Source organism: Henckelia pumila, chromosome 2 (genome assembly GCF_033568475.1).
Source record: "Henckelia pumila isolate YLH828 chromosome 2, ASM3356847v2, whole genome shotgun sequence".
In the NCBI taxonomy this organism is placed as follows: domain Eukaryota; kingdom Viridiplantae; phylum Streptophyta; class Magnoliopsida; order Lamiales; family Gesneriaceae; genus Henckelia; species Henckelia pumila.
Window position 1 is genome coordinate 44595739 of NC_133121.1, and position 12956 is coordinate 44608694.

The 12956-nt window shown below is 36.4% G+C and overlaps 1 protein-coding gene across 1 annotated transcript; it reads right to left on the reverse strand.

The window, feature by feature from the left end:
• Window positions 1–782: 782 nt before the first annotated feature.
• Window positions 783–3761, reverse strand: LOC140877566 (transcription factor MYBS3-like). Its single transcript, XM_073281102.1, has 3 exons — window positions 3536–3761; window positions 1715–1923; window positions 783–1145 (listed from the first exon to the last, which is right to left on the reverse strand). Exons 1-3 carry the CDS (start codon window positions 3759–3761, stop codon window positions 783–785), a joined length of 798 nt encoding a protein of 265 aa, XP_073137203.1.
• Between the last annotated feature and the right edge of the window lie 9195 nt (window positions 3762–12956).

Sequence of the window (12956 nt, forward strand, 5' to 3'; positions counted from 1 at the left end):
GTATTTGTAGGATCTTCGGCGTCTGTCTGAAGAAAGAAGGCATCTCTATTAACATCCCTCGAATAGAATACTCGTGCCAACAAGCACCGAGAGAGTTTTCTTCTCCGATGCGGAGATCCGATTCGTCAAGGTTGACAGCTTCATTTGCATCGGATCTAGAAAGTTTCATTTCCTACACCAGCCGCACTATTTCATCATGAGGATCCTTACTCAAACTATCTAAAAAACCAACGCTCAAATAAAAAAAGATGATCAAGTGAGGCAATCCCGCATGAGGCAAGAGACCTAAGGGAAGAAAATATATTTCCGAAATAAAATTTTATAATGTGTTATTTAGTACTTATTGATAGGTGCCTACAAACGTATCATCTAAGAATTCTATTTTTTTATTTGACTAGCCAAATAATCTAGTGTTACAGCCCTTGGTTTTCTATAGCATATAGTTTTTGAGTACGAATTAGATCGTGTGTGACTACCATTTTTTTTAAAAAAAGTGAAAAATAAGAATATCTCAATGCAAGAGATTCTCGAATATGCAAAATCAACACCATTTCGTAAAAGAGCTAATAAAAACCTTATTTACATACAACATGATACAAAATATATATAATTAATTTCTAACCCAAATTATATTAATTATATATATCTTTCAGTGAAATTTCCGGACTGTACATTACGATAAGTAACTTGAATGAATTAAAACCAAGATATCTATACATCAGAGATAATGTGGAGATCAGGGAGCAACTATTCTCCCATGTAAACTGCTCATAATCTTTGGTTTATGGATCCCAGGGTAGCCTCAAGGAGAGTGCTGAAGGCTCGACTGGGAAAGTTCCTAAATTCAGCTCAGATATGGCTACCATTTCCTTTACGGGTTCGTTTTGAACAACTGGTGCTGGCTTATCATGTATTAGTGGACGAGACATACGTGCTTCATCGTCGTGATCAGAAGATGTATTCGGTGGCCACAGTTGGAATGGCAAGGGCATAAAAGCTGGCTTGAGGGTCAGCGCTAGAGAAGGCAATGAACTGTCGATACCTGCAGTCACGTGAGATGACGAAACAACATGGTTTTCACAGTTTCTGTAGATCACTCGAGAGTGGCTGCTGCATTGTTCTGGCGTTGATGACGAGAATGCTTGCTGTGTTCAAGAAAAATCATTTACTTTCAAGATCTAGAGTTAGTAAGTTTGGACATAGAATCACTCTTAAAAAATCACTTTATCAGGCATAACTTTTTGTAATGCATGGCTTTTTGGGCAGGGAAAATGATATTTTTTTTCTCATCCAGTTTTTAATACTGTCAAAGTTATGTTTTTGGTAAATTAACTATAAATTTTCGACTAGTTTTAACAAATGCTGACATGACATTTGACAAATCTGTAAAATTCTATGTCACAACAGCAAGTAACCAAAATTTCCAAATATTAAAGTTAGTATACTTGAATCAAATTTTGAAAACTCAGTGGATCGAAACCTAAAACTCATCATATATATACTTTTAAATCTTCAAAGACAAGTTGACTAAGACATCTTTGGGCTTCCTGTTTTCAGCCTTTTTTGGCACTTCAAATTATAAAAGTCCAACAAAACAGCAGGTTTTTTCCCAGACACACTTGTTTTAAAAAGCTTCTCACAAGAAAGAGTTTCTCAATTCAAACTCACTCTATGGCAGGGATCTAGAGTTAGGGGGACGAGAAGCCATACGAACCATGTCTGGTGCCATGTCAAAGAGGCTGCTTCGTTTCTTTCTTCTAGCGGCATTACTCTGACGAATAAAGTACTTTTGAGCATGGCTAGCTACTTGAGTCGGCGTTCGTGAAGGAACGTAGTTTCTCGATATGCCCCGCCAATCACCCTTCCCCAACTTTTGTAGACCACGTAAGAATTTCATATGCTCTTCTTCTGTCCATGGGATACCTGGCATTAAAAAAAAAGACACAGATCGCTTATTGATAGTACTTGAAGAAAATGGAATTATAGCAGCCAAGTGTTTTGTCAACATTACTTATGCCATATCCTTTTAGTAACTGAATTCTATGGATTCATTGATATGGATGACAAACTGATGTATCGTTGTTATAAAGAACAGTGCAATTTTTAGCATCCAAGCATGCAAGTAATACGAACCAGGTAGTACAAAATTTGAGCAGAATATGTGAGACTATATATATATAACTTTAATATCCTGTAAATATATAGTCAATGTGTCATTAAAGGGCAGAAAATCTTTGGATTGGAATCACCGACCACAACAGTATAAAAACCTGTGATTTTTATAGGAATGAATCCGACAAAGGTGCACGAGTATGGTACTTGGATTCTTTAGGTGTTTGATGCATGAGTTATTCTTTTAGAGACGAAAATATATACGTCAACGGATACGGCCAATATAAATCTTTAAGTTCCTGTTTTTGTGGAAGTCTTCAAATGATGAAGTTGATTACAACCAATAAAAAACATCTTCTATCGTTATGATTGGAAAATTTTGGCTTATAACAACCCTAAATGACATAACAATGTAGTGAGATCATCTTATGTATGAATCTGACTGAGGCAATAGTGTTGGTGAGAGACAAATCCCAGAAGCCATTCGAAATATTAGTAACATCCCAATAACATCAACAAAGCAAAGATCAGCTCATTAAAAGAATCACAATTATTCATACTTTATCGAAATAAAATGAGAGCTATGGTGTAAATTCAATAATGTTCGTTAAACCGAGAAAAATTTTATGACCTTTCTCCCATTACCATATTCCTTCCAGAGGAAGGTCCAATGTAATGGAAGGTGCAAATAGATTGGGGACTGCTGTTTCTCGGTTCATAACTGAATTTGCCTCAAGTACACAGGGTAAGCGGATATGTAAATATTATATGAAGACTCATATATGTACAAAATTTCAAGAATCAATGTTTGGAGTACCAAGAAACACAATAAATTTATTCAAATTGTATCACACACACATACATGGAATGACTTAAATCATGAAATCATATCAACATCAATATTCAGTGGAGAACTTCACATATTCTACACTGATATAAGAAATCAAACCCTAACATTAATGATTGATTAACAAAGCAAGCAAAAGTAATATCAATCCCGGGACAAGAACGACAGAAAATTTTCATATATATTAACATGTATATCAACTAAATTAAGCTGCTCAAAGTTCTTGAACTGATTTTTTTGGATGTAATTTTCACATTCAAAACGCAAAAAATAAAAAAGATCAGTTATTCAAATAGCCAAAACGTTGAAATTAAGTGGAAACAATTCGATAATTCATGAATTTTGTTTATTCAAACATGAAATTAACCAAACTAAATCACACGCAAAGTGCAAAAATTTACAAAATGTAACTCAAAATCAACAATCACCCCAAAAAATACTTAATCAAACGATCTTCTGAATAAATTCAAGAATTGGAAAACTATTTGATCCGCATGTAAATCCCAACCATGAAAAAAATTTAATCAATAAACCCAATTAATTAATCTGACATTCAAACCCTAATAAAACAAAGACCTCTCTTCCTCTGAGCTCGAAGGAAAGCAGCAGACCCGTTCGCCGGATCATCCGAATAATACCCCTGAGGCAAATCCGCAGGCGAGTGATTTGAGATCAGATTTCCCATACTCGCACTCTTCTTTATGAATGATCGATCCGTCAAACTCACCCCAAACAGCCTGACGCCACCTTCTCCACCGCCGATCCCGGTGCGGTGGCATTGCGAATTCGGATTACGGGTCATTTTATCAAAATTAAGACAGTTTACATATATCAATGTTTATTTTTGTTGTGAGTGTATGTATGTATGTATATGTATTGATTCATGCAGATGTTTGCGTAGAAGTGTAATGAAGGGGTGGTGATTCATGTTTGCATGTGAAAAGTTGAGAGGAAAATGTGCAAATGATGTTTTTGATATGTTACTCGCGATGCATGGACTATGAGTTCGTTTGGATTTCATAAATTTTTTTTAAAAAAAATGTTTTTTTAAGCTCTAATTTTGGGCTTTTGAAAAAGCTCTAAATTTAACTTAAAAAAAAATACTTTTTAAGTACTTAAATAACCATCCAAACACTTTATAAACTAAAAAAGATTTTTTTTTTAAAAAAAAGTTTTTTTCTGGTCTGGCTTTTTTGATACCAAACGGGGCCAATATCTCGTGTATAATATGATTAAAATTGGTTAATATGAAAATTTTGACTATGAAATTAAAATGTAAACAAATTTAATTTTACAATAACTAATACGAATAATCTGGAAAAAAATACTTTAAAAAACTATAAAAAAAACTTTCTTAAATAAAACATTTGTCGTGTGATGCACATGCTTTTATTTTATAAAATTAATGGTAAAAAAATAGTAAGCACAAACATTTGAACGAATATTTGGACTACAAATTAGCTAAAAGGATTTTATATCTTACAATTAGCTAGAAAACAAATAAATTATCTTATAAATTTTGAAAAAATTCCTTAAATATAACTTTTGTTATCGATTTTTATGGTTGCTCTTACCATCACATATTAACATTTTTACTTTACTTTATGTAAAAAAACTAAAGAAAATATAAAATGTTTAACAAAAAGAAGTAGTATAAGAATAAGAATACATGTTTCGAAATTCAAGTATTTCATCGAAATTACCATTTAATCTCATATTGGTGACATAAAATGCATATAGAAACGCGTACTTCATTACTATATCTTTTTGCACGGCACATTTAAAGAATCACAATTACCGGATCATCACCTATTATATTAAAAAATCTGATCATTTAATCAACGTAATTTCCATACAAAGCTCATGGTAATTTGTTGTTTCTAAAAAATAATAAATATACAACATGAAATCTATCAAAAAATTATTCACCACAAAAAACAAAAACCACAAAGGAAATATTAAAAAAATAGAATTTAGTCACTATAAATCTCCAATGACAAAATCAATTAGTTTCATGGGTCATCCATTAATATCTCGGTTTTGAGGACAGTATCTTGAAATCATTACGCCAATCACATTTAGCAAAAAAAAAAGACAAATATAAGAACTGTCAGATTATCGGTTTGATCCATAAGAAAAAATAAAAATATTATAGATAATAAAAAGGTAATAATATTTGTTAACTTCATGACACATGAAAAAAACGTACCAAAATATTTTGTTTCATCGATGATATCTGTGTTCGTCAAATCTTTGAAACTTTTTGAATTCAAACATCTTTGACGAAACACTATCATCAAAAATCTCGAACATATTTGTTTTATTAAAAAGATTGATTTTGTATTTGTTTGAGATGGTCTTGTATTTGAATCTATTATGTGCAACAATCATATTTTTAATAGCAAAAAGATTACCTTCTTTGATAATTATCTTCAATTTCTCAAGGACGCCATATTTTATAGTTACATGTATGTTTGTTCCCTGAAAAATCGAGAAAAAGTAAATTATACTTAAATTTTTTAGATAGAAGACATATATAAATCAGGAAAAAAAAAATTCATACTTCAAAATCTTGAAATATGTATTCCATTGTGGGATCCCCTTTGTTTTCACATGGAGGTAGATCGTAATTCGTAAGAACGTACTTACCGTAGTTTTAGCACTCAATGCCAGTTTGAATGGTCTAGTTCACGAATAACTTTAAACAAATGTGTCCTTTGGTTTGCAATTGAGTGGTGGTTATTTTATTAAAATATTACATGATAGTTTTTGCATGTTAACTGATGATGTTTGATAAAAATGAGTGGCCGGGCTATCAGGGTAGCAAGGTGAGCCTGACGAGATGACCGGGCTGGTAAGGATAGAATATGATTTATCCTTCCCTGACTAAAATGATCTGCGCATAAGGAAAATAAATAAAAGCCCGTTAGTGGGGCGCCGAAAGATTTTTCGGCGGGGCCACTCCGATGCTTAAGTAAGACTTAGAAATAGAGTGGGCTTTTTAGGCAAAAATGAGTATATTGCTTTTGAGATTTCAGATGAACATACCTTTACTGATACCTGATGCAAGGTATTTATAGAGTATAGAGTGAGAGAGTCACTCCGCATTTCCAGGGTAGTGGCCATGATCTGGGTTGTGGGTGCAGAAGTTGCCCACGTTTTCCTGTCACACACGATAAAGCCGGCATGCTCGGAATTATGGCAATCGTGGGGATCATGCCCCTGAGAAATGGGTCTTGCTCAAGTCCTGAAGACTTGGTCTTCTCGGTCTCACGCCTCCCTCCAGGGTGAGCTACTCCCTTGTATCTGAGCTATTAGTCCGACTTTATCCAGTCCTTGTGTTCCTGCTCCTCCGTAGCCCTGATACCCCTGACTTCCCGGGGTATCACCACTCCTTCCTAAGATAGTCGGGCTAGAGCCTTACTCGCTGTCCTGACTAGCCTCCATGATGCCTCTGCCTTTCCATAGGCCTGATACCTCTAACTTACTGGGTGTTGGGGATCGATATAGTGTGTCGAGGGGGGGGGGGGGTGTGAATACACAATATTGATAGTTTTTAAAATCTAATGCAATATGGTTGAGTAAATGTTAGTTCACTCGACCGATTTTCTTTTAGCCTGCTAGAAATATAAGAGCAACTATGATTAGTGCGGAAATAGCTCTCAAAATGCTAAATGATATCCATGGAATGATGCAATGCAATAACGTAAGTAGACACAGATATGTTTCTTGGATGTTCGGAGCTCAATCTCCTACGTCACCCCTTCTTCCACCTCGGAAGGATTCACTAGAAGACTTTGGTTATTACAACATCTTGCAATACACCCGATCCAAGTTAGGACTTATCCCACGCCTAATATGGAACTCCTAGATTCACAGTGATAAGATTTAAAGCTCTTATCAAACTTTTCTTCAGATGGTGATGATGATTGTCTTAGTCTCTCGAGGACTTAAGACTTCTCAAATCCTTGTATCAGGTAGCGTCTTTCAAACGATATCTGGATTTGAGCAACCCTTGAAAAGATCTCTTCGAAGATCGGATAAAGCTATTAAAGCTAAGGGTTTTCTCTTTGAGCGGTTGAGTATTCAAGATGGGTTCGAGAGCTCAGATAGATAGATTCTCAATAAGCGTTGTTGTGTTGTGTTCTGTCCTTTTTTTCTGTGTAGAGAGGATTTGATATATATAGTCTTTGTCTTCAACGTCTTTCTTCTTTGTCCAACGGTAGGATTTTTCTGCTGATAAAGATTTTTAAAAATTTCGTACTGGGAGCGCCTTTAATTGTCTATTCAATGTGTCGCTCAGATTAAATGCTATTTAAGGCCTTCTCACTTTATCAGACAAATCTTTAAATGCTTCGTCCTTTTGCTTTTTAGTTGTCTTGTCACTTTCTGAGATCTAAGAAACTGTAACTTTGAACTGTAGCATATAGCCTTTTTGTATTTGAAGTTCGGTAGATATCTCAGTCGGTAGATATATTTGACATACAACTGTTTTGCATCTTTTGTTGGTTGATAAGCTTTAGCTGACGTCGGTAGATATGTCTTTGTTCGGTTGACGTACAACTATTTTGCATGCTTTGGCTGTCATCGGTAGATATGTCTTTGTTCAGTTGACGTAGCTGCTTTGCATGCTTTGGCTGTCGTCGGTAGATATGTCTTTGCTCGGTTGACGTAGCTTACTTATACAAATAACTGGCGGCTGACTAAACAACAAAGTATTGTTTTGTTATCACCAAAAGTCAGGATTCAACAATTTTCCCCTTTTTGGTGATGACAAAACCTAGGCCCCAAAAATCATTTAAAGAAGATAGTAGACGAAATGAATTCATTGCGAAGATGAATGGCATTGAACAATTAATGTTGCAAGCAATCATTGATAAGTAGCAGTGTAAACCTATTACACCTACATTGCGTTAAGTAAATAAAATGTACATAAAATGTACCTTACTTCCTTTGCATTTTCTGTGAAGAGGTGTCAACTGATTTTCTGGATACTTCCCCCTTTTTGACATCAGCACGGGTGAGATGAGAGATGATCTCTCCTAGTTGAGCACCGATAGTGGTTTGAAAAGTGTAAATACGGGAGTCAATATGAGCAGTTAAATCAGTCTGAAGAACTGAGATTTGCGTTGAGGTGTGCTCATTTGTGCGGCGAACAGTTTGAGAGACCTGTTCGGCAATAGTACCCATAGCTCGAAGATTGCGTTCTTTGTAGTTTTGAAGTTCAGTGACGCATCTTCCGATTTCAGAAGACAAACTGTTAAGACGAGACATAATCGCTGATCTTGTGTTGTCAATACCAGCGTCTTGTCCTTGTATGCGATTGCTGAGTCGCTGTGTGGTCCTGCGAAGATCTTCTACAATGCGTTCCAAAGCAAAATTCGCTGGTTCGGAATCAGGAACTGAAATAGAAGCTCGTGTGGCAGTTTGTTCTTTTGGAGGTAATACTGTGGTGGTCTCGATCAATGAACGGACATCGATTCCAATCACCTGATCTGTTTGGTGATTTGGACTGAAGGGCTGCGAGCCGTCAGTCGTCGGTTGAGGCGAGTCTTCAGAATGGATCTCCAGAAGAGGAGATGTTGGTTGTTCATCATCAAAAATTGATTGCATAACATCTGAGACTGATGTGAGTGGGATCTCAGGAAGATTATCACCAGTAACTGAAGGGGATCTGTTAACTCGTGCCCGGAAACGCAGCGGAAATATAAAAAACTTTTTTTAATAAAAGAAATCCGAGTACTTGTGTAGTATTCAAAAACTCAAACAACCATAGGGTGTTTAGAATTTTACCTATCAATCTCAAAGATTGATTTATGGCTCCAACCAAGTTGATAAACAACTAGGCTCTTGAAAAGGGTAGACTCAATCTACAAGCTTCCAAGAGCACTCCTTGCTCAAAATGGATTCAACACTTCGAGCCTCCGAATTAGGTCCACGACTAGACGATCTAAATCCGCTCTAAATATGCACTAGAATATTTAGAATATTTTTCATTGAGATATCATTTTAATTCTCCCTCAAAAATGAAAGAAAAATTTTGGAGAAATTGTGTTGGAGTGTTCGGCCACTTCCACTATGGAATTGGAATGAAATTGTGTTGTGTGTGTGTATATATTATTCCAAATAATATATTAAAGAAGAGGGATTAATGAGTACAATTAAGCCATGCATGGAAAATTGCAAGACATGCATGAAAAATTGCAAACCATCTTTCAACCCTTCAAATTCCATACACACACATATATATATCATATAAATATATATATACACGCCTATATATATATATACATAAATAAATATATATATTCAAATGTCATTTGAAATTATTTTTAATTAATTATTAAACCTAAACCCATTTAAGTTTAATCAATTAATTAAATTTAACTTGAACCCATTCAAGTCCACTAGTATCAATAATTATACAACACTATATTAATTTGAGCTCTACTAGACTCAATAGTGTTTAATTAATTCAACACTTGAATTAATTTAATTATTTGTACATTAAAATGTCTACTAGTGTTAAATTAATTCAACACTTGAATTAATTAACTAAGTTCAAAAATAATAGTTTAGAAAATCACCATTTTCATAAACTAATTATTTTAAGTCAACTTTTAATCTTGGAACACATTCACAAATTAAAAGTTACTTATTCCATTCATTCTCCAATTTAGAAGTCAAACTTCTAATTTATTTTACTTATAAACTCATTTATAAGTTGTTCAACACAATGAACTAATTTTAATCTCAACGGGATCTAGAAAGCTAGTACTTGTGTGACCCTCAATGGTTCACTGATACAACTAGCAGTGGGTTCACATCTCCATGTGATTCAGGATGAACAAGTCCCTTATATGAGCATACCCTAGATAGCTCCATTCTTATTAATCAACACATTGATAATAAGAACGTCAGAAAACTCAAGTCTGATAGTACCCAACCAGTCATGTAAACATCTAGCAGCATTGCTTACATGACTCTCTAGGTATCAAATGATAGTGACTGCAAGAACCAATCAATTATGGTTAGCGTACAGTACGGTCCCTTCAACTCATATATCCCGACCGATTCGACAACCATTGGTTTATCGAGAGTTGTCATTGAATCGATAACTATGTGTCATGCCGTAGTTGCATCGAAAGTGTAATTCAAGAAACTCCTTTCTTAATTACCACTTACTCTGATCAGAGATTTCAAGCTACGTATGCATGATATAACATAGGATATCCATACCCGTAGGTAAGCGGTGAATCCCCGACTACAATGCATTGACTCCTATATGTTTCGTCACAACACCCAACATTGCCACCTGATGACCCCAGATGAGTTGATAAACAAGTCAAAGTGAAGCACTAGAATATAGAGTCTCCATGTTGTCCCGGGTTATAGGACTAATGGTGTACAACCATAAACTAGGACTTCTCCACTCGATAAGTGAGAACCACTTGGAAAATCCTTTAGGGAGGGTTGTTCAGTGCACTCTACAAGGAGCACCTATTTGCATGCTTGGACATCTCCATGTCCCCTACCAATGAAACATGGTACTCACATCGCAAATACTAATCTCAAGCTCGAGCGGCCTTTATCCTTCTTTATGGCGGCTGAATCGACTAGGAACAGTTTAGAATATACAGTATTCCAAATATGAGTTTCATGATAGTCATCACATGACCATCTCATATTCTTTCTACTATTTGTATATTCAAGGGCTTTATCTATGCAGCTTGCATGGGTATAAAGATAAAGATGTGCCAAATTAAATAATGTCAAATATTATTAAAATAAAGATTGTCATACAAGAGTTCTCTCAAGGACCATCGGCCAACACATTGGCTCGACGGGCACCTACTCTAACAATCTCCCACTTGCACTAGAGCCAACTACCCATATTCTTCAAGCCCATTGATTCGCGATGCTTTTCGAACAATGGTCCTGGTAAAGGCTTAGTTAGTGGATCAGCAACATTATCTGCGGAGGCGACTCTGTCTAACAAGACATCTCCTCGTTCCACAATTTCCCGGATGATGTGGTATTTTCTCAGTACATGTTTGGATTTCTGATGAGACCTTGATTCTTTTGCCTGAGCAACGGCACCAGTGTTGTCGTAGTACACCGGGACTGGATCAACTCCATTAGGAATAATTCCCAACTCTTTGACGAAATTCCTAATCCAAACAGCTTCCTTTGCAGCATCGGATGCAGCAATATATTCTGCCTCAGTGGTTGAATCTGCAGTGCTGTTTTGCTTGGAACTCTTCCAAAAAACAGCAGCACCATTGAGCATGAATATAAAACCGGAAGTTGACTTCGAATCATCAACATCGCTTTGGAAGCTAGAGTCGGTATAGCCTTCCAATTTTAGTTCTCCACCCCCATAAACCAAGAACATATTCTTAGTCTTTCTCAAATACTTGAGAATGTCTTTCACAGCTTTCCAGTGTGGAAGACCAGGGTTCGATTGATATCTACTTGTAACACTAAGTGCAAAGGCCACGTCAGGACGTGTAGATATCATCGCATACATGATACTACCAATTGCAGATGCATATGGAATGCGTGTCATCGTCTCTATCTCTGCATCATTTTTGGGAGACATGGACTTGGATAGAGACACGCCATGACACATTGGTAGATGTCCTCTCTTAGACTCATCCATCGAGAACCTCTTCATGATGGTATCAATGTATGTGGACTGGGTGAGACCAAGCAATCTTTTCGATCTATCCCGATAGATTTGTATTCCCAATACAAAAGATGCTTCACCCAAGTCCTTCATCGAGAACTTACTCGATAACCATACTTTAGTTGATTGCAACATTCCTACATCATTCCCAATGAGTAGAATGTCATCAATATAAAGTACCAGGAATGTCACAGCACTCCCACTGACCTTCTTATACACACATGGTTCCTCAGGATTCTTAGTAAACCCAAACTCTTTGATTGTACCATCAAATCTAAGGTTCCAGCTCCTAGATGCCTGTTTGAGACCATAGATAGATCTCTGAAGTTTGCATACTTTATGCACACTTCCGATAGATGTGAACCCTTCAGGTTGAGACATGTAAATTTCTTCCTTAATATCCCCATTAAGAAAAGCTGTCTTCACATCCATCTGCCATATTTCATAGTCATACCATGCGGCAATGGCAAGCAATATCCTTATGGACTTGAACATTGCGACTGGAGAAAAAGTTTTTTCAAAGTCAACTCCTTGCCTTTGAGTATAACCTTTTGCCACCAATCGAGCCTTGAAGGTCAAAACCTTCCCATCCGTCCCAAGCTTCCTCTTGTAAATCCATTTACACCCTATAGGAACAATTCCTTCAGGTGGATCCACAAGATTCCACACTTGGTTCGAATACATGGAATTCATCTCAAATTCCATAGCTTCAAGCCACTTGGATGAATCGGCATCAGACAATGCTTCATTGAAGGTCCTTGGATCACATCCATGGTCAGGCTCATCTTGGCCCTCTTCAAGAAGCAGACCATACCTCATAGGTGGTCTTGAGATCCTCTCGGATCTTCTAGGAGCTTGTATCTCCTCTCTTGGCTGTTCGGGTGTGGGTTCCACAATCGTGGGTGTTTCTCGAACTTCTTCGAGTTCTATCATCTCCCATTTTCTATCCAATAGAAATTCCTTCTCCAAGAAGGTTGCATTCCTAGAAACAAACACCTTTGTTTCTTTGGGATGATAGAAATAATATCCAACCGAATTCCTTGGATATCCCACGAAGTAGCATAAAATGGATCGAGCATCCAATTTATCTCCCACTATCTGCTTCACATAAGCAGGGCATCCCCATATTCTTAGATAAGAATACTTTGGAGATTTTCCCATCCATATCTCATATGGTGTCTTATCAACTGCCTTTGAATGGACATTGTTCAACAACAGTGCCGCTGTCTCAAGTGCATATCCCCAAAAGGATGGCGGCAACTCCGTGAACCCCATCATAGACCGAACCATGTCCATCAAAGTTCGATT

Coding starts and splice junctions, on each gene's coding strand:
- LOC140877566 (XM_073281102.1), bottom strand. CDS start 3,761: ATGACCCGTAATCCGAATTCGCAATGCCACCGCACCGGGATCGGCGGT. Junction 1,924..3,535: donor TCGAGCTCAGAGGAAGAGAG/GTCTTTGTTTTA, acceptor TTTTAATGCCAG/GTATCCCATGGACAGAAGAA. Junction 1,146..1,714: donor TTGACATGGCACCAGACATG/GTTCGTATGGCT, acceptor TCTTGAACACAG/CAAGCATTCTCGTCATCAAC.